General features: G+C 35.4%; 3 protein-coding genes across 3 annotated transcripts; 2 read left to right on the top strand and 1 right to left on the bottom strand.

The window, feature by feature from the left end:
• Positions 1-5,376: 5,376 nt before the first annotated feature.
• LOC108475290 (serine/threonine-protein phosphatase 7 long form homolog) lies at positions 5,377-6,793 on the bottom strand. Its single transcript, XM_017777258.1, has 5 exons — positions 6,737-6,793; positions 5,912-6,627; positions 5,739-5,820; positions 5,542-5,649; positions 5,377-5,463 (listed from the first exon to the last, which is right to left on the bottom strand). Exons 1-5 carry the CDS (start codon positions 6,791-6,793, stop codon positions 5,377-5,379), a joined length of 1,050 nt encoding a protein of 349 aa, XP_017632747.1.
• A 2,223-nt stretch (positions 6,794-9,016) lies between these two features.
• On the top strand, positions 9,017-13,437 carry LOC108475291 (uncharacterized). Its single transcript, XM_053026136.1, has 4 exons — positions 9,017-9,532; positions 9,602-10,051; positions 10,148-10,723; positions 13,330-13,437. Exons 1-4 carry the CDS (start codon positions 9,017-9,019, stop codon positions 13,435-13,437), a joined length of 1,650 nt encoding a protein of 549 aa, XP_052882096.1.
• An 8,026-nt stretch (positions 13,438-21,463) lies between these two features.
• On the top strand, positions 21,464-26,223 carry LOC108474592 (uncharacterized). The gene is made up of 7 exons (XM_017776564.2): positions 21,464-21,869; positions 23,367-23,424; positions 23,534-23,614; positions 24,103-24,138; positions 24,274-24,513; positions 24,591-24,732; positions 25,486-26,223. The coding sequence occupies exons 1-7, from the start codon at positions 21,694-21,696 to the stop codon at positions 25,965-25,967; spliced, it is 1,215 nt and encodes a 404-aa protein (XP_017632053.1). The 5' UTR covers positions 21,464-21,693; the 3' UTR covers positions 25,968-26,223.
• Positions 26,224-27,580: the final 1,357 nt, after the last annotated feature.

The following is a 27,580-nucleotide window of genomic DNA, read 5'->3' as shown; positions in this document are numbered from 1 at the left end:
GTATAAAAAATTTAAAAAATTCCAAAATAGTATACCTAAAAAGTTAATTACTGAAATGGTATAGTCAGGGTGGTCACGCCATTCTGACAGGCGGCACCACCCTGACAAACAGTACCGGTATAGTAAAAAAAAAATTCTGAAAACGAAAAAAAATAAAAATATGGGACATGTGGGTGGCAGAGGCGGCACTAGTTATATGGGTCCCACAGGCGGCACCTAAGCACTATAAAACCAAGCAGAACCAGCAACCCCGGGAGCAAGAATCAGCAGCAAGGAGAACAAAATAAAGAGAAAGAAAGGAGAAGAGAAGAAAAAGAAAGAGAAGGAAAAAAGAAGGTATAATTTTTTAAATAATGAAATTTTATATTGTTATTGTAGTTTTGCCGTTATTATTATTGTTGATTTTATTTTTTTGTTGTTAGTTATTAATATTGTCAAGAAAAAACCCTTATTATTATTGTTAGTAAAAATCATAATTATTGTTAGTTATTATTATTGTAAAAAACCCTAAAAAGTCTATTTATGTTATGTAAAGAATGTATTTTTTGTTATATGTGTTTTAGGTAGTTTTTACCCTTATTATTTTAAAAATAAAATAAATTAGCAAAATAAGTTGTTTGAAAGATTAAGTACCATTATTGGCACTTTTGGCACTTAATCTTTCAAACAACTTATTTTGGTATTTTATTTTATTTTTATATTATTAGGCTAAAAACCCGTTTTAGGTTAATTAGATAATATTTATGAAATTTATTTGGCATGTTATAGATATTGTTAGAAATGGCAACATATTTGGTATTACCTGATGAAATAACGAACCTATTGGATTCTAGTTATATGCTTCGTAAAGTTTATAATCTCTTATGGAGCAAGGAAAATAGCGAGACAAAGTACAGGTTCACGAAAGTTGACTGGGAAGCAAAATGTGATTGACATACCATGGATGGATAAATTAGATATTAGGAAATTACCAAGAGAATTTCTAAATTCAATACCCGCTATAAAAATTGAAGAGGAAGAAGATCCCGAGAAATTGCCAAATTGGATTGTAGAAGATGAATATGAAAAGAATCAAGAATATCTAAATTGGATTGTACAGTATTTTCTAGAGGAAGATACAGGGTCGGAGATGGAAGAAAACATAGAACTGAATTTAAATGGTTAAATGTAAAGATAAATGTTGTTTATGTATAAAATGGGAACTGAAAAACTATGAGTTTATGAATGAAAAAATTGCATGCATATTGAGTAATTAATTTTTTTTATTATAAGTAGTTTATTTGGTGTTCGGAATTATTTTGAGAAAGTTTGTTTATTTTTTAACAGATTGAGCATTTAAGATGGATAATCAATTTTTTGTATGCGTTTATTTCGATGGAATTATCTTGACAACAACCGTTGGATGCATATTTGAATGTCGACAACAAATAGCAATGAGATTTAATAGAAATGTCTCATTGGATGATATGAAGGGAAGAATTAACGCAAAAATTGTTAGACGTTGTGGGAGAAGGATCTCAAAACTTTTTTACAAGTTTCCAGTTTCGACAGATCCAATCAAATTCACTGAAATGGAACTTGTAGACGACGAAGACGTATAGACAATGATCGCTCTTTATTGTGGGAATGGGAGTGACAAAAATACACCGATTCACTTATTTACTGAGTTAGCCGGTATGGAGGAAAATGAAGATCTCATTGCATATGGTGAAGAACATAGAGCTCAAGAACCGTGCATGGTGGCTCTAATATCGTACGTTGATAGTGAATCGACTATACATGGGATCGATATCGATCTTAATATTACACCCGATATGGATGTGGTTGGTGATGATGGTTACGATAGTAGTGGTCCTTGTTATCAAGAAGTCGATAGTGATAGTGATCCCGATGTGGATGATGTCCCCGATGATATTGACGATGAAGATGTGAATGACGATGGAAACATTAACGCGTCTTCGGTCGGGAACCAGATGCGACGTATTGTGATTCACAATAATCCTGGGCCACACATGTCGCTCATAGACCCCGATGCGGCGCATGTAGCCGAGTTTCTAGAGTACCCTGAAATACTTCCTGCTCACCGACTGGCCGTAAATTCTGATCCTGATAAGTTATTCGTCGGCCAGAGATTCAAAAGTAAAGAAGAGTGCGTATTTGCTATTAAGCAGTATAGCATGAATATATCAATAGATTATAAAGTTGCAGTGTCTAAACCGACATTATATATTGGAGAGCGTTGGAAGTCGGCGAAAGGCTGCAATTGGCGAGTACGAGCTGCATTTATTCAAAATTCGCAGATGTGGGAGATACGCAAATTTGTTGGGCCTCACACATGTACATCAACACGTATGACAGAAGATCATCGAAAACTTGATTCTAAAACTATCTGTAGGTGTATCATGCCAATGGTGAAGGATATGCCGACCATTAAAGTTTCGGTACTGATTGCCGAAATACAAGCACGATTTTAGTATCGAGTGTCATATCGAAAGGCATGGATAGCAAAACAGATGGCAATGGAACAATTGTATGGGGATTTCGATGCATCGTATAACGAGTTACAAGGATGGATAGCAGCTATGTGGGAGTACGTACCAGGGACCGTCATTGAGTTACAGACACGACCTTATTACGGCCCGATGACCAACTATAGTCGGGAAAAAGAATTTTCCATCGGATGTTCTGGACATTTGATCCATGTGTACGCGCATTTCCCCACTGCAAGCCATTTGTGCAAGTGGTTGGGACCTGGCTATATGGAAAATATACACAGATCTTACTTCTTGCGGTTGCTCAAGACGGCAACAGGAACGTGCTCCCGATAGCATTTACCATTGTAGATAAGGAAAACATGGAATCGTGGAAATTCTTCCTTACCAACCTGCGGAGGTATGTTATTAGCAACGATAATATTTGTATTATCTCTGATAGAGGGAAAGGATTAATTGCCGCCATTAGACGTTCCGGTGTACCATGGAGATCCGTTTACTGTATCCGTCACATCGCAGCTAACTTCATTAGAGATTATAAAAATATAGACTGGAAAAGACAATTTATGAAAATAGGTAAATGATTGCCTTATCTTTTCAATATAAGTTTTTAGAGCAATACTGTAACTTATCTTTTCCTAATACATATACAGCGTACGAGCTAGAGCCACACATTTTTCGCCAAAGAATGACTCGACTTGAGAGTGACATGGAGGGTCAAACGAATACATCTTTCCGATAGTGGTTGGGTACTATGGAGCCGTGGTAATGGGCTCAAAGTTTTGACGAGGGCTTTCGTTATGGTCAGATGACCACAAATTTAGTGGAAGGGGTCAACGCTGTATTGTTGAAAACACGACATCTTCCGATTTCAACAATCTTCTCGGCTACATTCTACAGGTTGGCTACCTTGATGCCAAGAATGGGTCAGCAACAAGTTAACCAGATTGAGGCGGGACACGTGTTTGTCGAAGATGTCAGGGATGCAATGGTTGCAAACCGTCGGATGGCGAGGTCGATGAATGTAGAAATATATTCACGACGCCTTGAAACATTTCGAGTTACGGAGACCATTGGTCGTCGACCCGGTCTACCACCTAGGTCCTATGGAGTTGATCTCCGGAATAGACAATGCGATTGCAGGAGATTCCAAACACTTCATTATCCGTGTGCGCATGTCGTGGCAGCGTGTGCTAAAGTGAATCTTAATGTTGAACAATTTGTCGATAATGTGTACACACTCAATCGCACGTTACGTGTATGGGAAAATGAGTTCCATGTCCTGTCTGACCTGTCTACGTGGGAAGTGCCTCCGACGACTTTCGAACTTGTCCCAGACAGAGGTCTACGCAGGAATCTGAGAGGTTGTCCACAATCAACTAGAATCCGTAATGAAATGGACATTAGGGAGAAATCCAAGGGTACGCGTTGTGGATTATGCAGGTTAGCTGGTCATAATCGGAGTAAATGCCCGCAGCGAAACTATCATGTCGGACAATCGTCACGATCAGGTAGGAATTGAACTTATGTTGTAATGTATTTATTTTTATATGAAAAAAATTATATTGCAAATATTTCTCTATTTGTTCAAAATCCAGTCAAACAGTTTTTGTACAATATAATGATATTTATCATAATATCATTTTCAACTAATCATGAACTCACCATTTCATGGATCCCATGGTCAATTACACAATAAAACTTAATATAATTATCATTAAATTCTCATGAAGCACACATAACCAAACATTCCATCGATCAAGGTAATTTTTACCAATTACCTACACTCAATCAACGAATTAGTCACATATACAAACAATGTAATGGTTGAGTTTACATTTACTCAACTTGCATATATAACTACATATGTATCATCTATTTCATACGTCCATGAAATCTCTATATATATATCGGTAATAGTATGTTCCAATTTAATTAATGTTCCAATTAGATTAATGTTGTAATGTATTTAAAGTTTGTTCCAATTTATATTACAAGACTAAGTTTGTTACAAGTTTTAGTGTTTTAATGTTCAAAAATGTCCAAATTAATCTAATTTACGTTATGGTCAAATTTTGTTCTACGTTTCAAAGTTCCAATTAATCTAATTAAATATATACAAAAAAATACAAACTTTTTAATATCAAAACCCAAGAAACCCCTAAAATTGATGGTTCGATGGTGTGGTCCTAGGGGTATATTTCTGCGGAGGCCGATGTTCACGTTGTGGGTGATTGCGACGACCAACATCCTCTTCAGTCGCAGGTAAGGGTGTCTGATACATAGAAGAAAAATTATATGCCTCGAATGGCATCGATGAACTGGAGCCGGGAGGAGTGCCACGCTGCGGTGGATACAACCCAGTAGGAGTGGAGTACTGCAGTGGATACGGCCTGGGGGTAGTGCTATAATGCGGTGGATATGGGCCGGGAGAGGTGCTGTGCTGTGGTGGGTACGATCCAAACATATTTAACCCGTAATGGTATCCTCCCCCCGATGAGCCCGGGAAATAGTCATTGCCCGCCAAATCCGGATGATAAGAAGTATCAGCCGAATATGAATGCGATGATGAGCCCAAAAAATAGTCATTGCCAGGTACAACTGGATGATAAAAAGTATCAGTCGAATGTGAATGTGATCGCTCGGACTCGGCCTCCGGCTGTACCTCGGGCTCCAGTTCTGGGTCATGCTCGGTATCTGGCTGTAGATCGGGCTCTATATCTGGCTCGTATGCGCCAGATCGCTGCACGTGCGGGGGGACTATAGTCGACTGCCCACCAAGTAAATATGGCTTCCCTATACTAGAGTACCATTGTATGTACTCTAACGATGGGCGCAAATCGGAAGACATATCCATCTGAGGTCTTCGAGCCATCCGAATCTCTCACACCGCAATATATCTCCGGTGCGTAACCCCCCAATGCTGTCCATGTCTCCCTCTCTTGTTCTTCCCGTGAACCTCCTCCCCCACCTGCATTGGCGGATCCGGGATGTACTGGATGCAACCAAACTGTCGTAGTACTCGATCCCCGTGGTGCTACTCGACTACATTGAAACTGATAATTGGTGCGTTAGTGCACCACAAATGAAAATCAACATAGGCAGACGAGGGTATAATAGCCGCAATTTCTGGTCTACGGTATGGCATCCATATAAACTGCACGATTAATACCATGATTAAAATTTAACACGGTTGGAGTAAGATATATAAAGCAATTACATATCATGAATATTTGAATAGCTTACCCCTTCCCCGACATGTTGTTCAATCATCAGACGATATATCGGGACAGTGTACGACCTCCCGATACCCGGATAAATACTCCATCTACGAAAACAATTTTCAAATAAATATAGTATCGTTAGAATAGTATCATTATAAAGAAATTGTCAATTACTAACAAGTTAAATTTTATCACCTGTTAACTAGCGGATATACGTATGGCTGGTGACTAACCGATGCCAAGAATGGCATCCGATAAAGAGCCCATGATTGCAACAATATAAGGCATCCGCCCATGTCTACAGCATCAGGCTTTGTCGTCCGACAAAGCTCACGATACAACATACCCAGAACTGCGGAACCCCAACTATAGGAGCGAACACTACGCAGATCAGCTAACAGAGGTAAATACTGGAGATGAACCGTGTTGTTGTTCGAATTGGGCATCAGTACACCCCCTATGATATGCATAATGTACGTTCGAGCTACGCACACCAACTCTTCCTCGGTGGCATTATTTGATAAATGCTGAAAATTGGCTTTTAGCCATGTAAATTTTAGCTCCGAAAAAGTAGACTCAACATCGCCGGGTGAGGCTCTTAGTAGGCTATAACAAAGTGCAGTCGGCTCAGCTATCGCACTTATGCCCGTGATTGCATCCCCGTCAATTGGGAGCCCAAACTGTAATGCAACATCCTCCAGAGTGACTGTGCACTCCCCACACGGCAAATGAAAAGTGTGGGTCTCCGGTCGCCAACGCTCGACCAATGCGGATATTAAATTGTACCGCAAATCGAACGTCCGGGTCAATGCTGCTGACCTGAATCCAACTAGGTCTAAGTAGGGCATCAGTCGTGTATCCGAGGAATATCCTACACCATTCACCCGGCCCCTTAATATGCGGTACGAGTCCTGACAGTGTTAAGTTACAGAAAATAGTTATAATAACATAATTTATTTTCTTAAATTACGTAGATCTTTTTTTAATGGAACCCTTACTTAACAAATAACAATATATTACCGTATTATTAACTGTGTCACATATGTGAGAAAGTTCCTTATTGATCAATGAAGCCATTGCGATGCCTGCAGTTTCAAAATAAAATTCGGTTATTAATTTTAATGTTTGATAGATTTTAAATATTTATTAGAATAACTTATAAAAAATAGCAAACAATTTTTTCGACAACATATTTTTTTGCTATACTACATTAAAAATTAAATATATCCAACTTAAATACAAATATTTTTATTATTATTTTAAAATGATAATAATAAGTAAAATATTTTCAGATATTATTTTTAAAATATAATATAGTATATTTTATTTTTATATTATTTTAGCAAAAATGTTTCAAATGTATTATTTAAGTGTTTTTATATATTACCACTTTATTCGTATTTTTACTTTCTTATATTATTTCCTAAAATATATTATTTATGTATTTTATTTTTTATATTATTTTAGCAAAAATTGTTTCAAATGTATTATTTAAGTATTTTTATAATTTAATAAATAACCTCGACTTTGGCACCTTGTTCGTATTTTTTATTTTCAATTTTTTTAAAATATACTATTTTCATATTTTATTTTTTATATTATTTTAGTAAAAACTCGTCAAGACCACTTTGCTCAAAAAAGTTTATTTCATATTTTATTTTTTCATTAATATATTTTTAGTATTTTACTTTTATACTACTTTTTATAGAAGGTTTTAAACCCCATCACATAAAAAATAAAAAATTAAAATAATCATAAGTCAAATAAATTTAAAAATATATTTAATCAACTTAAAAATATATGCAAGACCAGTTGCAAGAACAGTTGGCTAAAATGCAGAATGAGATGAGGGAGCAAATGATGGAAGCTCAAAGGAATATAATGGCCGAAATGGCTTAGTTACTGAGGGTCACTGAGAAAGGAAAAGCTCCTATGGCCATCACTGAAGAGGAAAATGAGGGTCCTCCTCTAGGTTTTACACCGCCGCATGTATCATTGCAAACTGAGGCACCTCCTAGAAGGCCATCTACTACTGTGAGGCCTCAGCATGGGCCGATTGATGCTGGTGTCCATATGAATTTCCCGATTGGTTCAGGACTTAATATGGGTGACAATCTTATTAATCCTCTTGTTCCCGATCTAGATATGGTGGAAAAAGAGGATTTGAAGGTCGAAGCTGCAAGGCAATTGGATGAACGCTGCAGATGGTTAGAAGAAAAGTTCAAGGCTTTGGAAGGCACTGGCAATAATCATGGTGTTGATGCCAAGGACTTAAGTCTAGTCCCAAACCTAGTGTTACCTTACAAATTCAAAATGCCAGAATTTGAAAAGTACAATGGCACTACTTGCCCAGAGGCTCACATCACAATGTTTTGCAGAAGGATGACGGGGTATGTAAATAATGACCAGCTGTTGGTTTATTGTTTTCAAGATAGTTTAATAGGTGCGGCAGCCAGATGGTACAATCAGTTGAGCCGGGCTAGAATAAGTTCATGGAGGGATCTTGCACAAGCCTTCATGCAACAATACAATCATGTAACAGACATGACCCCTGACAGGATTACCTTACAAAACATGGAGAAGAAGCCTAATGAGAATTTTAGGCAATATGCACAGAGGTGGAGAGAGGTAGCGATGCAGGTCCAACCACTACTGTTGGATAAGGAGACCACTATGTTATTTATTAATACTCTGAAAGCCCCATTTATTACTCATATGATTGGAAACACTACTAAAAGTTTTGCGGACATAGTTATGGCAGGAGAGATGATAGAGAATGCCATAAGAGGGGGAAGAATTGAGGGGGAAGTAGCCAAAAGATCATCCCCAAGAAGAAAAGACAACGAGGTAAACAATACAAGTGATTTCAATTCAAAAGCAGTCACAGTTAGCCAACCCAAAGTAGCCACAGTTGGGCAACAAGGCTCTCAAAAGCAGGAATCCAATACTAGGCATGAGAGGATGCAATTTACACCCATACCTGTGACGTATAGAGAGCTCTATCAAAATCTATATGATGCACATGCTATAGCCCCTTTTCATTTAAAACCATTACAACCTCCGTATCCTAAATGGTATGATGCAAATGCCAGATGTGAGTTTTCTGTTGGAATATCGGGGCACTCAATCGAGAATTGTACTGGATTCAAGAAAGCCGTAGAGAGGTTGATCAAAAATGGGGTTCTGAAATTTGAGAATACCTCAATCGGAGAATCCTTTACCAAACCATGACAATCGAGAATAAATGCCATTGGTAAAGTCGGTGAAATAAGGGAAAAGGAAAATATTGGGGAGATAAGGATGCCTATGAGGGTAATCTGGGAGGAGATGATGAAGAGAGGTATGTTGACTTCTAAAAATGCGTGGGACTACGGTGAGTTCCGTGAAGATTGCGAGGAATTCAAGGCCTTGGTGCAAGGCTTTATAGACAACAAAGAGCTACAGGTTTATGAAGGTAGCTCTAGTGAAAAGCAAGTATGTGTGCTGGAAAATGAACAGCAAAGAACCAATAGACCAAGGATTATTATCTCCCTGCCAGGGAATAATGAAATGGGGACACCAGCAGCGCCTAAGGTTATTATCCATACACCTACTCCTTTCCCTTACAAGGATAGCAAGAAAGTACCATGGAGTTATGACTATAGCGTGACGGTGCCAGGAGAAGGAAACATAGCCAGTGCATCTAAAGATGTACGAGATGAAGGTTCCCATACGCAAAGTGGGAGGCGTTATGATATGGGGGACGTCAGAGTAGAGCCCACAAAACCCAAGAATGTTGAAATTAAGAAAAATAGTAAAGTACCTGTTAACGAGCCCGTAGGTGAGGAGGAGGCTAAGGAATTTCTAAAGTTCCTTAAGCATAGTGAGTACAGTGTGGTCGAGCAGTTGCGTAAACAACCAGCACGCATATCGGTTTTAGCCTTACTGCTAAGCTCTGAAATGCATCGAGAAGCGTTGTTAAAAGTACTCAACGAGACATATGTCACTCATGATATATCTGTTAATAAGTTGGACCAGTTGATAAATAACATTAATGCCGATAATTTCATCTACTTTAATAATGATGAAATTCCACCTGGAGGCATAGGGTCAACTAAGGCTTTGCACATCACCACTCGTTGTAAAGGATACACGCTTCCAAGTGTACTCGTTGATAATGGGTCCGCTTTGAACGTCCTTCCATTATCTACATTGAATAGATTGCCCATCGACAGTTCGCACATGAAGACGTGTCATAATGTGGTAAGAGCCTTTGACGGAACTGAAAGGAAAGTAATAGGGAGGATTGACATCCCTCTAGAAATTGGACCAAATACATACGAAGTTGACTTTCTGGTAATGGATATCAAGCCCTCCTATAATTGTTTGTTGGGGAGGCCATGGATACACTCAGTAGGAGCGGTGCCTTCTTCACTACACCAAAAATTAAAGTTGGTGACAGACGGACGCTTGATAACCATCAATGCAGAAGAGGACATCATAGCATCTGTTACCAGTAAAGCCCCTTATGTGGAGACAAATGAGGAGGCTATCGAGTGTTCTTTTCATTCCTTGGAAATTGTTAATGCCACTTTTATTTCGGAGGGAAGCGAGGTGCCGCTTCTCAAAATATCTAGAGCAACAAGGATGGCCTCACAAATAATGATGGGGAAAAGAACATTGCCAGGAAAAGGACTAGAGTTGCAAGGAGGGATTCAAGTCCCAAAATTGATAAAAAAGAAGGATCGTTTTGGTTTGGGTTTTAAGCCAGACTATAAACAAAAGAGACAGGAGATGGAAAAGTGTCAAGCGAGAAGGAAGGCGCGTTTGAACGGAGGAGAGGTGGACTGGGAACTGATGATATTTCCACCTATATCCAAAACCTTTAAGTCTGGAGGGTTGCTGGTAGAAGGGAGCCATCAGATCAATGTTGTACATAGTGAGTGGTTTGGACAAGAAAACGTCGAGGGTATTCGCCCTTACGAACCGGGGAGCTCTTTAAACAATTGGACTACGGAGGATTCACCTGTAGTCTTTAGAAATTTTTCAGAGTAATTCTCGAAACATGTTTATTACTCTAGAGCCTAGGAGTAGTAAGATTACATTTGTGAGAATAGGCTTATGTTCATCTATTATTATTCAAATAAAGTATAACTTTTACCAATTTAAAAGAGTATTGTCTCATTTTTTTTATCAACCGATATTCCTTTAAATTCTAACAACTTCTATTCTTTTATTCATAGCACATAAACAATTATTCTCAAATTCATTCATTCTTTGTATATTCTTTCATACCCCTCACAGGTCTCTAGATATCAATGATATGAGCGCTAATACTGCCATTCCTGATTTCTCTTGTGAGCAAGACATGTGTTTAGAGGAGTCTCAGGATTTTAAAGATGTTCAAGATTATGGCGTATCTCTCGATCTATTAAGAATGGTAAAACAAGAGGAGAAACAAATCATGCCACATGAAAAAGAGGCAATAGAAAATATAGCCTTAGAGGAAGGGAATGAGGTGAAAATTGGAACACTGATTGCTAATAACACAAGGCGTAGCTTGATTGAGTTGCTTCAGGAATTCAAAGATATCTTTGCATGGTCTTATCAGGACATGCCTGGATTGAGTACTGACATTGTAGTACATCGTCTTCCGATAAGACAAGAATGTAGACCGATACAACAGAAGTTGCGAAGAATGCGGCCAGACATTGTCCTGAAAATAAAAGATGAGGTCAAGAAGCGGTTTGATGCGGATTTCGCAGAAGTGAAGTACTCGAATGGGTAGCTAATATTGTACCAGTCCCTAAGAAAGACGGGAAGGTACGAATGTGCGTTGATTACAGAGATCTAAACAAAGCAAGCCCAAAAGATAATATTCCTCTGCCACACATTGACACTTTAGTAGACAACACGGCGGGATATTCGTTGTTCTCCTTCATGGACGGTTTCTCAGGATACAATTAGATAAAGATGCATCCAGAGGATATGGATAAAACTACTTTCATAACATTGTGGGGCACCTTTTGTTATAAAGTAATGCCATTTGGGTTGAAGAACGCAGGGGCAACATACCAACGAGCCATGGTAAACTTATTTCACGACATGATGCATAAGGATATTGAGGTATACGTTGATGATATGATTGCCAAGTCGCGAACAGAAAAAGAACACATTGAGGTCTTGAGAGGATTGTTCTTAAGATTAAGGAAACTTCAATTAAAGCTCAATCCAGCAAAGTGCACCTTTGGAGCCAGATCGGGGACGTTGTTAGGCTTCGTAGTCAGTGAAAAGGGAATTGAAGTTGACTTAGACAAGGTCAGAGCCATACGAGAGTTGCCTCCACCACGTACTCAAAAAGAAGTTCGAGGATTCCTAGAAAGGTTGAATTACATTGCCCGGTTCATTTCACAATTGACTGAAAAATGTGATCCTATCTTTCGTCTCCTCAAAAAGCACAATCAAGGTGTTTGGGATGAAGAATGTTAGAATGCTTTTGAAAAAGTCAAACAGTATTTGTTGAATGCTCCAGTGTTATCTCCGCCTAGTCCAGATAAACCATTAATACTATACTTGTCAGTGTTCAGCAATTCTATGGGATGTGTGCTTGGTTAGCATGACGAGTCAAGGAAAAAGGAAAAGGCAATTTATTATCTCAGCAAGAAATTCACTGACTGTGAAATGACATATTCGTCAATCGAAAAGCTGTGCTGTGCGTTGATTTGGACCACACGGAGATTGAGGTAATACATGCTATACCATACAACTTGGCTCATCTCAAAATTAGATCCATTAAAATGCATGATGGAATCAACGGCTTTAAATGGAAGAATGGCTAGATGGCAAATTTTGCTTTCAGAGTTTGATATAGTCTATGTAAGTGAAAAGGCTATCAAAGGGAGTGCTGTGGCAGACTTCTTAGCCAGTAGAGCTTTGGAGGATTATGAGCCATTGAACTTTGATTTTCCAAATGAGGAGTTAATGTGTATAGCAGCAACTGAAGATTCTCCATGGAAGTTAAATTTTGATGGGGCTTCTAATGCAGTCGGAAATGGAATTGGGGCAGTCTTGGTATCCCCGAATGGTCACCATTACCCGTTCACATGCAAGTTGGATTTTGACTGTACAAATAATATGGCTGAATACGAAGCATGCATCATGGGGCTCCAAGCGGCCATAGAAAGAGGCATAAAAACCCTAGAAGTATATGGAGATTCTGCGTTGGTAATCTATCAGCTAAAAGGTGAATGGGAGACGAGAGACCCTAAGTTGATCAATTATCGAATGGTAGTTTTGGGGTTACTAAGAGAGTTCGATGACATCACCTTCAACTATCTCCCACGAGATGAAAATCAGATGGCAGATGCTTTAGCAACCCTGGCTTCAATGATTAAGGCAAACAAGGAGGAAGAGATGAGACCAATTCAAATGAGTATCTATGAATTTTCAGCTAGCTGTTGTGACCAGTTCAAAATCAAGTATCACAACTCTTCACCCTATCGTCCAAAGATGAATGGGGCAGTGGAGGCTGCCAATAAGAACATTAAGAAAGTAGTGGGAAAGATGACTGAGACTTATAGGGACTGGCATGAAAAGCTACCGTTTGCACTCTTGGCTTATCGGACATCTGTTAGAACTTCTCTTGGGGCAACTCCGTTCTCGTTGGTTTACGGATGGAAGCGGTTTACCTATTGAAGTGGAAATACCTTCTCTCGAATTTTAACAGAGATAAAGTTGGATGAAGTGAATGGGTTCGATCTCGATATGACCAGCTAAATTTGATTGAGGAAAAGAGGTGAAGGCTATCCAACATGGTCAGATGTACGAAGCGTATGATGCCGACTTATGATAAAAAGGTTCGTCCAAGGGAATTCCATGAGGGGGACCTTGTGCTAAAGAAAATCCTTCCCATTCAGAAGGACTTTAGAGGAAAATGGATGCCAAATTGGGAGGGGCCGTACGTCGTGAAGAAGGCTTTTTCTGGTGGTGCATTGATTTTGACAGAAATGGATGGAAAGAGCCTACCCAATCCGGTGAACTCAGACTCAGTAAAAAAGTACTTTGTCTAAAAGAGAAAAAAATATAAGGTAAAAACCCGCAAAGGGCGCCTTGAATTTTGAAAAAAAAAAAAAAAGGAGAGGCCAGGGTGAAAACCCACAAAGGGCACCTTGAGACTAAAGGGATTTTGAGTTGAAAACCCGAAAGGGTAGCTTAAATTTTGAACGGCACACAGCAACCTTATTTGACTTAACAGAGAGTGAGGCACAGTGTACATTGGGGCTTCAACAAAGTACTTTGGATCTTTTAAACACATGTCGAACAAAAAAAAGAGGGCTTCGGGGAGCTAATGTATAGATGCTCAAGCGGTGATATTTAGAGCATCTGATTTTTATCCTGTTTGCTATCTTTAGATTCTATTTCTTCTTAAAGATATGCTATCAGACTTATTTCCTTTGTACAGTTAACAATTCGAATCCAATTATTCTCAAAGATTTACTCATCTCCCAATATTTTTAAAGTATGTTGCATTGAAATAATGCTAGATGAACTAAAAAATTTTTCACAAGCGAAGTTTTGCACATTCCTTTGGAATTTCTAGATAATGCAAGAAACTAAAACAGGACAATTGTTCGAGAAATTCACGTAAGTAAGGGATGAAGGAACTCGAGGGATTTTTTCTTCCAATCTAAAAAGAAATAGATGATTCAATTCTTACAGACATCCTCAGTAGATCATAGCATTGGATAAAGGCCTACAGAATAAAATTTTGAGAAAGACAAATGAAGGAATGAATGATGACACTTGAGATAGGGATCATATTCCCAGCACTTTGCATCATAACATGTTCGACTCATTTCAATCATAGCATACTTAGGCATAGACACATACTCATCTTACAGGTCATGTCCTCTAGGGGACAATGAAGATCAAAGATTTCAAAATGGCATCCCTGTGCTTATGGGGAACAAATTGAAGATAGCAGATCTAACCTTCAGATGTTTATACTGAAGCAGATCCAAGATGATTTGGCATCCTTGTGCTTACAAGGAACAAATCGAGGACATAGCAGATATGACTCTCAAGCGTTCTCAAACAGACTCAAGATGATTTGGCATCCTTGTGCTTACAAGGAAAAAATCTAGGACATAGCAGATATGACTCTCAAACGTTCTCAAATAGACTCAAGATGATTTGGCATCCTTGTGCTTACAAGGAACAAATCGAGGACGTTGTAGATATGACTCTCAAATGTCCTCAAACAGACTCAAGATGGTTTGGCATCCTTGTGCTTACAAGGAACAAATCGATGACATAGCAGATATGACTCTCAAACGTTCTCAAACAGACTCAAGATGATTTGGCATCCTTGTGCTTACAAGGAACAAATCGAGGACGTTGTAGATATGACTCTCAAACGTTCTCAAACAGACTCAAGATGATTTGGCATCCTTGTGCTTATAAGGAACAAATCGAGGACGTTGCAGATATGACTCTCAAATGTTCTCAAACAGATTCAAGATGGTTTGGCATCCTTGTGCTTACAAGGAACAAATCGAGGACGTTGCAGATATGACTCTCAAATGTCCTCAAACAGACTCAAGATGATTTGGCATCCTTGTGCTTACAAGGAACAAATCGAGGACGTTGCAGATATGACTCTCAAATGTCCTCAAACAGACTCAAGATGGTTTGGCATCCTTGTGCTTACAAGGAACAAATCGAGGACATTGCAGATATGACTCTCAAATATTCTCAAGTAGACTCAAGATAATTTGACATCCTTACAAATCGAAGAAGCAGACTCAGTGTCTCTGTGTTCGGCAGAAAACAGATCAAAGATATCAGCATAGCATTCTTGAGGTCGTAGGGAGAAGGTAGAAGACCATTCGAGGAAGAGATCGTAAAAATCGGGCTAGGCCGGGCAAATTTGGTCTTTTATGGTCTTTGCTCAATTCCTATTACATAGCAATGAGCAAAGAGGGGCAGCTGTAATCACCAAAATTTGCCCGGATTATTAAAACTAAAAGTTAATAGATAAATAATTAAATATTTATTTATTTAATTTAAACAGATCCATAAAAGTTTTTTACAAAGCCCAAATACAGACCCAACACCAAATAGCAGTTACATTTGTAACCTAATCAGGCCCAAACTACCCAGCAGACCCACAAACACCCGTGACCCAATTAAAACTAGCTAGCCCAAATTCAAAAAGCCCAATTGGTCTAGCTTGTTACACCAAGGCAGGAAACCCTAGGGTTTCTGCCTTTCTCCTCGAGTCGCAAGCAGAAGCTTCCAAAAGCAATTTCAACGGATGCGTCTGCTCGTCTCTCACGACGGTTCAGTAACCCTCCATCAGCGCCGTGATCAGTGCACGCGTCTACACCAGCATGGTCACTGCCGGATCCCTCGCTCGATTGCCTGCAAGAAAAGGAAACAAACAGCAGATACGCGAAAAAGCAGAATAGAAAATGGCAAGGAAATCGTAGCACATCAGTCAAAGATACAATAAGAATCAGAGATTTCTTTCCTTATGTAACAAATCCGTAGGCTATAAAAAGCCCTTTGTAACTCTTGTAACAGGATACGCGCACAGATACAGAAATAAAAAAAACAAATATAAGCAGTTTCAAAGGTGATAATCGAGTGACTTGTTCTTTTTTTGGCACATATATATGAACTGTTTAGCAAAATACTAGGGTATTTGAGAAGGAGAAGGACTACATTTCGGATCTTAAGAGACGAGGATTTTAACCTCCGACCCTCGTATACAGTGGCCCTTAGGACGGCACGTGGGCGCGTGGGCCGGCGCGTGGCGTACAAAGGCCAGAACCGGAGCTCCCTTCTTCTCTCTTTTTCAGAGAGATTTTTTTTTAGTTTTTTTTTTAAAATCGGGGTGCAAATGAATTTTAAGCTGAGATGGTAGCTTATATAACTTGAACGAAACGGCGTCGTTCTGCGACCCCCAGGATCCGCGTGTTGACCCGATTACCCGGGGAGGATCATTTTTTAAAATTGGGTTAATTGCCCAATTGGTCCTCTCGCAATTCTTATACTTTTAATTTCATTTTATTTATTTGTTTATTTGGTATTAATATTTTAATTCTGTTTCAATTCGACCCTCCCAATGATTTACAATCGTATTAGGGGGAACGGTGACGTTTTGAGAATAGGGCTATTTGCCTAATAACTCCCTTTGATTTCGCGAATGTTTCAAATTGGGTCTTAATTCAGTTTTAGCTTTGTGAATTTGCCCTATAATTTTGTTAAACATCAAATTTAGTCCTATATTTATTATATTATTCTATATATATATTGTATTATTTGTTTATTTTAATTTTACTTTTATATTATATATTATAAAATTGTTTTATTATGAGTATTATTTTTAATTATATATTGTTATTACTTATTATATATATTATTTTCCTTAAATTATTATTTTACATCTTTTATATATTATTATATTTTCACATATATTATATTTATTAATTACTTATACATATATATATATATATTGTTTTATATGTTACTTTATATCTATTATTTTTCTTATATGTTTATATTACATTTTATTATATAATCTTTATTATGTTTTATTTTCATATTATTTATTGTTTTATATATATGTTATGTATATCATGTATCATAAATTATATTATTATATATATATTATTTAAAAAATGTAAAGCATTATTATTAAATCATATCTTTAACCCACACTATATACATATTTTTATTAATTATTTATTTATTTACTATATATTATTTCTTTTAAAACTAATGTTATATTATGAAATCTTTTACATACTTCTAAACCAATATATTATCATATAATTATTATTCTTTTATTATATTATCTATTAAATATTATTTTAAAATGGTTATGAAATGTCTTGTTTTTAATTGTATGTATATTTTGTTAGCAATCAATTACTCCTTTTATATATTAGTTTCTTTTCACGTGTTTTATATTGTATGTATCACGTATGTGTTAAGTTTATTTTATTATAATATGCACTATATTTCTTTTATTCAGTATATCATACATTATTTGATTTATGTTTTTTATATCATGCATCATTTAAATATTATTTCGTGTGTTTATATACTTTGTTTATTCATTTTCAATACATGTTATACATATATCTTTGTTTGCATTTTTTTGCTTCAGTATGTATTATTCTTTATATCATAGTATTCATTTTTTTATCTACCTAGTACAATAATATATTATTATGATTTATAATGTAATCGATTTTCCACGCATCATCTTTAAAAAGACAAGGCTCTAAAATTTTCAAAAAATATAAAGGTAATACTTGGTGTTTGGAAATTTCGAAAAAGTAGTGCCCTAACTTATTGGGTTGCAACTTTTCTCGTTAAGTTCGAATAGTCAAGTACCCTTCTTAAGTTTTTAAAGGATTTCGAAATATAAATGACTGTCTTGGAATTACAAAGTGATATGTCCTAACTTACTGGATGTAACATTTTGCTGTTTTGAGATAGAGATTTCTAAGGGCTAACTTATAGTCGATACTTTGATACAAGTAAACCCAAATTTTCAAATGTTTTAAAGAGGATTATATCTTAAAATTTTTAAATTTCCGACATTAAAGACATTTGATAATCAATTAGGTACCAATTTTTGGGCATTACGAGGGTGCTAATCCTTCCTCGTACGTAACCGACTCCCGAACCCATTCTTTTACTTCGTGGACCAAAACTAATGATTTTAAAACAAAATGTTTTAAAGGTGATCCAATCACACCTAAAAAGATTGGTGGCGACTCCCGTTTTCGTTTTTTAAAATCGATTCCCATTTTCCAAAACTCAATTTGAAAATGGTTTCGACACCGGTACTGTTTGTCAGGGTGGTGCCGCCTGTCAGAGTGGCATGACCACCCTGACTATACCATTTCAGTAATTAACTTTTTAGGTATATTATTTTGGAATTTTTTAATTTTTTTTATACTTTTTTAGTAAAAAACCCCAAAATTTCCCATTCGATTAAGGACGGCAATGGAGTGAGGTCGGGTAGATGTTACTAAATTCATCCTTGCTTTATTGTTGATATGGGTTATGAGAATATAAATGTTAAAATTTGGGTATTAATAGTAAAAGTATCATGAAAGTCTTTATATTAAAAAATAGATAAAAATCGGTTCATGTACATTAGTTCAAAGGACATATTTAGTGTAGCTGATAGGATAACTAGATAGTGATACGTGACATGACATGGATCAATTTTTAGCAATAGAAATGAATGAATTTTTAACAGTGGTAGTTTGCTCTTTAATTTAACATACAATGATTAATTTCCCTATTTTCTAAGTAGAAAGGGAAAATACAATCAGGCTCTTAGTACAAAAGTTTCCGGCCAAAATTAAATTACAATATGTATGTACTAGAGGTGTTCATGTTCCAAGTCGGGTTAGGCAAAGACTCGGTTCCAAAATATTTTTCAAGCCCCTATTTTCAGATCGAGTCTAGCCATCCAAAAAACTTGTTTGACTATTTAAAAATTAATAAAATATTAAAATTATATATATTTTTGTTATTTTATACATTTTTATAATTAAATTTTAATTTAAAAATACTTTTTATTATTTAAATTGAATTAGTGCCAGTCTGAAGTGTAAAAATCTTTGTCTAAGCTTGGCCCAATAGGCTACCCAACTCTTAGATAGGTCTATCATGTAGTAGTTGTTCACCTTTTTTTTTAACCATGTGGTTTAAAGGTTAGATCTTTCCTTACGAGAATGGAACTTATTTTATGACCATTTTTTTATCTCTCCAGAGTGCACCTGAATCGATTATATCGGACTTAACCAATTCATTCAACTAATTATGTATTGATTAAATCATTTTTATCGCTTTAGTCAATTATGATTTTAATCAAGTCGATTAGTTATGGGTTGTTGAAATTTATAACCGAATTGACAGTAAACATATTATGGAGACCCTTGTACTAGGATTCATATTGTATTTTGCCCCATTTACTCAAAAAATGAGAAAATTAGTCTTTGTATGTTCAATAAAAAAGCAAATTGATTATTTTGTTAAAAAATTCATCCGTTTCTACTATTAAAAATTGGTTCACGTGCGTCAACATGTGTCATTGTTTGGTTATTTTGCCAGTAATGCCAGTTTTTAATAGCACAAATGGATAATTTTTTTTTAACAAAAATGATCAATCTGCTCTTTAATCTAATGTATAGGAACTAATTTGTTATTTTTTGAACAGAAAGATCAAATGCAATTTAACTCTTAATTCAAAGCCTCCATGATAGTTTTACTAATTATTTTTTATTTGTTAAATTATACCGATAGCTATTAACTATAAGTATATTTCTTTTTTGGTCACCCAATTGAGTTAAAGACCTAGGTGTGTTTGTGGGATAAGTTTAAGCATGATATTAACATTTTTAAGCTTACTTAAGTCCGGTTTAGCCTAAAATATGGGCTTAAAGTTTTGGTCAACCCCACCAATATTTATTAATGGTTAATCCAAAAACCTATTTCAAGTCCACTCATATTATTTTTAAATTTATTTGAAAAATATTTATATTTTTAATTTAATATTTATTAATTATATATATTCATTTATTAAAAATTTGTTTAAAATGTATTATATAATATATAAAATATAAAATTACACTATTATATATTAAAAGCTTAGAAAATAGGTCGCGTCTTAAATGCTTGAGCCTAAGTTCGGCCCATATTTTAAACAAGTCTAATTTTTTTGATCAATTTCATTGTTGAGCTTAATATTGTTATTTAAACCTTTCAAAATTTCGTGTGTACTTTCAGGCTTAGGTGAGTTGTTTAACCCTTGAATAGGTCATAAACCCCATTCTTGACGTCTTAGTTACCCTAGTATGAGAGAAAAACCATCATCATTGCGTTAGATAAACACCAAACTCCTAACCGACATCATTTTAAGGCTAAAATTTGGTAAAGTAAACAAAACAGTAAAAAGATCTCTCTAATCCCTTTCAAATTTAATATTGAACAAATTGGTCTCTCTAAAAAAATCAGAGCAATTCAATTCCTGTTAATTTCAAAAGTGAGTAACTAAGTACAATTAATCACAACATTGCTGTAAAGATGCCATATGCCACGTTGGATGTTACGCACCCCTAGAACATCTTGGGATGGATAAGTTTTTTTAGGTAAAAAAACCTCATCAGTCCTTCTCAACTTTGATATTGAGCAAATTGGTCTCTCTCAAAAAAAAAAATAGGAGCAATTTAATTATTGTCAATTTTAAAAGTGAGCAATTAAGGACAATTAATCACAGCATTATTATTTTCCGTTAATTTTACATAATTTTAATTGGTATAATAATAAATTTAACTCTCGAAGTTTACATATTTTGTCAATTGGCCTTAATTCTAAAAAAAAATCAACAAATTTAGCTTCAACATTTCTACATTTACACAAATGCTACAAGCTAAATTTGTTAAATTAAGACTAAGTTGCAAACATGTGTAAACTTTAAGGGCTAAATTTATTATATCAATCAAAATTATGTACCATTGATGAAAAACATTAATGTTGTTAAATTTGTTAAATTATGTACTTAGCTGCTCACTTTCGAAATTGATACGAATTAAATTGCTCTAATTTTTTTAGAGGGACCAATTTGCTCAATATTAAAGTTGAGAAGGACTGATGAGGTTTTTTTACCTTAAAAAACTTATCCATGCTAGGGGTGCGTAACATCCAACGTGGCATATGGCATCTATACATCATCTTCCCGGCCCCCAGCTCTACACCACCAGATCACCATTATTTTATTATTATTATTTCTGTTCAAATATTATTTATTTATTTATTATTGCACAAATTGCAATTTACTGCCAAGAAATATAAACCCAATTAAATTTAACCCACAAAAAAAGAGTTCCCGATTAAAAGTTTTCCCGGAAAATTTGGATTCAAGGGAAAAAAATAGTAGTAGTTGAAATCGGAGAGTTGAAAAAGATAAAATGATGGGCGGTGGAAGTGTGTATTGGGGGAGGAAAGAAAAGAGTAAACGAGTGAAGGGAATAGTGGTGATGTTTGCTTGGGTTTCGATTCACGAGAAACACCTTTTGAATTACGTGGATTTATTTTCCTCCCTCGGTTGGAATTCCCTCGTTTCTCGTGCCGATTTTCTCAACGTGTAAGTTTCTTTTCCTTTCATTTTCTCATTGATTTTTTGGAGCTTATTTAGGAAGTGAATTAGAATTAGAACAAGCTTAATTTAGTTTTTGTTAATTTTTCTATATCTTATCACATGGGTTGAGAATTTTAATGGGTTTTTGGGATTCTCATAAAATGGATTTTTTTTTTGTAGGTGAGTTTGTGCTTCTTCTATTTTGATGGTGTTTTTCAGATGCTTTCATTGTATTTTATTTGTCCTGCTAATGATTGTGATGATTGTATCATTAGGGTGTTTGAATGGGTTTATTTTTAGAACTGTATTTTGGCAATCAAAAGTGGTTGTTTGTGGAAAGGGAAGATCTAATTTTAGTTATTGAGGATGGAAAAATAAGGATATAATCATATAATATCAGCTAGAAGTGGTTAGGTTTGAGGGTGGAGTTGTTTCAACAATGATAGCTGAAAAGAATGCTAACTGTTGGTATGGTGAATGAGTTGATGGATTACAAAGAACACATTGAAGATGCAGCTTCTTGGAAGAGTGATAATGACTGTGATAATTCTATTATTGGGGCGTTTGAATGGGTTTATTTTAAGACTATATTTTGGCAACCAAAAGTAATTGTCTGTGGAAAAGGAAGATTTAAATTCAGTTATTGAGGATGGGAAAGTAAGGATATAATATCAGCTAGAAATGTTTGGTTTGGGGGTGGAGCTGTTTCGAAAATGATAGCCGACAATAATGTTAGCTACTGGTATGGTGAATGAATTGATGGCTTACATAGAACACATGGAAGATGTGACTCGTTGAAAGAGTGGTAATGACTGTGTTTGAATGGGTTTATTTTGAGACTATATTTTGGCAATCAAAAGTGATTGTTTGTGGAAAAGGAAGATTTAATTTTAGTTATGAGGACTGGGAAAGTAAGAATATCATATCAGCAAGATGTTTTTTGGTTCAGGGTTCGGGCTGTTTTGAAAATGATAGCTGAAAAGAATGTCTACCGCTGGTATGAAGAATGAGTTGATGGCTCACACAGAAGATGTGACTTGTTGAAAGAGTGGTAATGACTGATAATTGTATTATATGGGTATTCGAATGGGGTTTATTTTAGGACTTCCTTTTGGCAATCAAAAGTAATTGTTTGTGGAAAAGTAAGATTTAGTTTTAGTTATTGGGATGGGGAATAAAGGATATGATGTCAGCAAGAAGTGGTTTGGTTTGGGATCAGGGGCGTTTCGAAAATGATAGCTGAAAATAATGTTTACTACTAGTGTGAGAATGAGTTGATAGCTCACATGAACAGATATAAGATGTGCCTTGGGGGAAGAGTAGTAGTTGTTGGCTATATAAGTTATGTGTGGCTTTGTAAGATTAGAGATTTGACAATCTGTTATGGTATTAATCAAATTTTAAGATATTGAACTTGGCATTTCTTTGCTGCACTTTTCGCAAATTGCTTTCCTTGTTTCATTTTCAAGTTTTTGAAAATTTCATTTCGTATTCTTTCTGCAGGTATTATCCTGATAGGGCAATGTCCTTAGCATTTGTTCTTCTAAATGAGCTTATTGAGGTCAGTTTCATTAAGGTTTATTATCTTTAATGATGCCTGATAAATTTTCACTTGGGAGTTCCACAAAAATCTTAAAATATTAAACACCTGTTTGGTTTTTGGTTCACAGGAGCTAAAGATTAGAACTTGTCCTGTAGTATGTGTTGCTTTCTCTGGCAGTCCAAAGGCTTGTATGTACAAGGTTTTTCAGGTAAATTTTAGTTCTTATTCCAGCTCCAAATGAGTCAATTCACTTTTTGTTCTCTTATCTCCATTATTGCGGTAAAAGTATCATGGAGGCCCATTTACTAAGAGTTAGATTGCATTTTACCCCCTTGACTCAAAAAATGGGCAAATAATCCGTGTATGTTAGATCAAAGAATAAACTCGTTCTTTCTGTTAAAAATTTCATTCATTTCTTCTCTTAAGTACTGGCATGGTTGACGAAATAACCAACCAGTTACAGGTGGCATGCTACGTGTGCCTTATGTTGACATACAAGGATCAGTTTTTAACAGTAATAATGGATGGAATTTTTAATAGAGGGACCAATTTGCTCTTTGATTTAACGTACAAGGACTCATTTGCTCATTTTTTGAGTAGAGAGAGCAAGATGTCATCCGACTCCTAATATAAGGGCCTCCATAGTACTTTTACCCCATTATTGCAGTTGAAATAATTTAGCTAAGTTTAATGTAGATTATTCAAGGAATGGGTGAAGCTCAGCTTAATCTGGTACCCTTCTTTTCTCTCCAATTTCTTGTAATGATTTGTTGGTAACATGTAATATTTTTCTAAAATCTCAACTTTTTATATATATCATACTAAAGTTTTTGTTGTTATTTTCCCCCTTTTTTTCATTTTGTAAAGGATGGGAGCCACTTGGTTAGAAATTGTATTTCTGGACAAATCTATGATTCTAGCCCCATAGATTTTGCAAGTGATCTGAATGCACGATTTGCTTTACATCCTGCCATACGTAAAATGCCTGGACCTTCAAAGCTCGTTTCTTGGATTGCTAAAGGCATTTCTTCTGGTTTGGATGGTCTCTATCTTACTGGCTTCGAGTCTCAACGTGCTGAGTATTGGCAGACCCTTTACTCATCAGTTGTGAGTACCCTGTAGCTGGTCCAAGTTGTTTTTAATCTGCTCCCATCAGTTAATTTTACACCTTTCCTCTTTTGCAGGACTTGGATGCTCCATACCTTATTTTATGCTCGGAGAATGATGACCTTGCATCATATCCGGTTATCAACAATTTTACTGAATGCTTACAAGATCGTGGAGCGGATATTATGGTTGTAAAGTGGGATGGCTCTCCTCACCTAGGTCTGTCCCGAACCAAGTTCTTGGTTTGTTATTACTAGAACATATTGTAGCTTCCATAAATTATATTATCAATTGCCATATATGATCAGAGCATATATACATTCTGTATTAGGTAAAGGTAACATGGAGGCCCTTTGTACTAAGAGTTAGATTGTTTTTTGCCCCCTATTATAAAAATGGACAAATTAGTAATTGTATACTAGATCAAAGAGCAAATTGATCCTTCTGTTGAAATCCCATCCATTTCTATTGCTAAAAACTCGTGCCTATACCTCAAATAAGGTACATGTGGCACGTTACGTGTAACTGTCTGGTTAATCCATCAATCACGTTAGTTTTTAATAGAAATGATAAGTTTGCTCTTTGATCTAATGTATAAGGATTAATTTGAACATTTTTTGAGTAAAACGGGCAAAATACAATCTAACTCTTAGTACAGGGAATTTCATGGTACTTTTACCGATGTATTATGTTTTTTGCTATCGGCTATTTCCTCTCTAGATTACAATTTACAAATGGGGTTTCCTATACTATTCAGTTAATTCAACTGAAGGTCTGAACTTTAAACCTTAAACCCTAGATAAGAACATAAGGGCATCGTAAGCTGATTTATGTAATCTTCTTCTAGATTTACAAAACCCGAGGTTTTCTGCTCTAACTTGGAAGCACCGTATCCTGCTTCCGCACTCTTTAAATGTTCAGTTACTTTGTGACACATGAAAACTTACCTACTGTCTTTGTTTTCTATTTCAGAACACTACAAGCATTATCCTATCCAATACAGAGCTGTTGTGGCCAGTTTTCTTGAGAAGGCAACTTCAGTCTATTCCCATAGGATCAAGAAACTTGGAGAAACAAATGGTATGCACGATGAGATCTCCGAGCTAATCTTCAACCTGCTGAAAGCAACAGTCAACTCAAACCAAAGCCTTAGGAGAGTTGCTATTGGACCTAGTGACCACTTTTTCTTGCCAAGTTCAGCCGAATGTCACAACGGTAGAGAGACCAATTCTAAACAAGATGAACAAAGAGAACGACTGTTCTCTCTACCTGTACCCCCTACCATTAATGCTCACAGCGTCCTCGGCCAAATTCTCTTTGATGCTTGTGTTCCAAAGAACATCGAAGGTTGGGATATTAGATTTTCGGGTTGTGTAAAGGGGCAACCATTTTCTTCTGATCGTAGGTCTTCTTCTTTCCTTGGTATCAAGTCCAGTCATCGTTCGAGATTATAGTGCATGCCTTTTACGATTTGAACTTGGGGCATCTCATTAGCTTCATTGTTTGTTTATCTGTGGTTTTTTTTTGGCCTCTTCCTTTTTGTGGTCTAATCCTCTGGCAAGAAGTGTACAGGTAGTTCAGGAATATGAACATATATATATATTGTATTAGACTATATGTAGAGGACTGTTTGTATGTGAGCTTTATGAAATTATTCTGATGACAATTTGAAAGTTCATATATATATATATATATATGCGTGTAGGAAGATCTCCTTTTTTTTTTTTTTTTTCTAGTGAAACACTCATGAGAGCAAATTTGAAATAATTTATATGTATATGGTATTTATTAATTGAAATGGAATCAAATGTATTTTAATTATTACCTGAATTAATAAATTCAATTAAAGGTATAAAGCTCAAATAAAGTTTCCATAGAGGCTTTTTATTAGGAGTTAAATTATATTATATTTTTTACTCAAAAAAGAAATATACTAATCATTGTATGTTAAATTAAAAGAAAATTGGTCTTTCTGTTAAAATTTTTATTCATTTTATTGTTAAAAACTTTTCATTATATATCATCATGAGGTACATATAGCGTCCCATGTGTAACTGTGTTTATTTCAGTCAAACATTCCAATTTTAACATAGAAATGAATGATATTTTTAATAGAAATGATCAATTTGCTCTTTGATTTAATGTATAAGAACTAATTTGCTTTTTTTTTAAAGACAATATAATTCAACTCCTAGTATATGGAGTCGAATTGTTAACACTATTAATATCTTCTTTTTGTTAAATTTAGGTTCATTACATTGTTATTTTTTTAGTTACATAGCTACCAAATGAAATTTTTTTATTTCAAAATATTACATCGACAACTTTAATAAAAAAAATTATTAGTGTTAACAGTTAGATTTGAATTTTGAAAAGTAAAGAGACTGAATTCATGAAAATAAAAGTACAAAGAACAAATTCCAATTTTGTGAAGAGTACAATAACTTACATCATATTTTAACCATCCAAAAACGATAGTAGAGTTCATTTTTCAAAACACTTTACCTTTTTAGGATAAATCTCAAAACCATACAAGAATTATGGTGTACACGAACTTTAATTTTGTATAATTTTATATGATATTTTTAAATTTATTCAATTTTTGTAAAGAACTAACATCATTATCAGTAAAGACCATTTTATTACTTACATAAATAATTATACTTATCTAATATAAAAAAATCAATATATTCATTTCTCTAAATGTGTAGAATTAAAACAAAATCAAAGTTTAACCTGTATATGTAATGACCCAAAGGTCAGTGGTGTAGTATAATGTTTGACGAGTGAGTCAGCAAATTCTTTAATATTTACAAGGTTTGTATAATGTTTGATTAAAGTTTCATCCTTTAATTTGGTCAATTGAATAATTAATTAAGGTATATAAATTAAATCGTAAAAGTTAATTCCTATAGATTTTTATTTGCTGAGACAACCAATTAAATAGTTATTCATTTCTAACTAAATGTCGGGGGCTGGATAGGGCTTTACATCCCCCAACTTTGTTAAGTTATCATTAACATTAACTAATTAAGTTTAGTTAAAATTAATTAAATTAATAATCTAA

The sequence above is a fragment of the Gossypium arboreum genome, chromosome 3 (assembly GCF_025698485.1).
Source record: "Gossypium arboreum isolate Shixiya-1 chromosome 3, ASM2569848v2, whole genome shotgun sequence".
Taxonomy (NCBI): Eukaryota; Viridiplantae; Streptophyta; class Magnoliopsida; order Malvales; family Malvaceae; genus Gossypium; species Gossypium arboreum.
The sequence above is the reverse complement of the archived record's forward strand: the minus strand, read 5'-3'. Positions and strand labels throughout refer to the sequence as shown.

Coding starts and splice junctions, on each gene's coding strand:
- LOC108474592 (XM_017776564.2), top strand. CDS start 21,694: ATGATGGGCGGTGGAAGTGTGTATTGGGGGAGGAAAGAAAAGAGTAAA. Junction 21,870..23,366: donor CGTGCCGATTTTCTCAACGT/GTAAGTTTCTTT, acceptor TTCTTTCTGCAG/GTATTATCCTGATAGGGCAA. Junction 24,514..24,590: donor AGACCCTTTACTCATCAGTT/GTGAGTACCCTG, acceptor CCTCTTTTGCAG/GACTTGGATGCTCCATACCT.
- LOC108475291 (XM_053026136.1), top strand. CDS start 9,017: ATGCCTATGAGGGTAATCTGGGAGGAGATGATGAAGAGAGGTATGTTG. Junction 9,533..9,601: donor AAGTACCTGTTAACGAGCCC/GTAGGTGAGGAG, acceptor GTGGTCGAGCAG/TTGCGTAAACAACCAGCACG. Junction 10,724..13,329: donor GGACTACGGAGGATTCACCT/GTAGTCTTTAGA, acceptor GACATCTGTTAG/AACTTCTCTTGGGGCAACTC.
- LOC108475290 (XM_017777258.1), bottom strand. CDS start 6,793: ATGGCTTCATTGATCAATAAGGAACTTTCTCACATATGTGACACAGTT. Junction 6,628..6,736: donor GTGACACAGTTAATAATACG/GTAATATATTGT, acceptor TAACACTGTCAG/GACTCGTACCGCATATTAAG. Junction 5,650..5,738: donor AACAACATGTCGGGGAAGGG/GTAAGCTATTCA, acceptor TTAATCGTGCAG/TTTATATGGATGCCATACCG.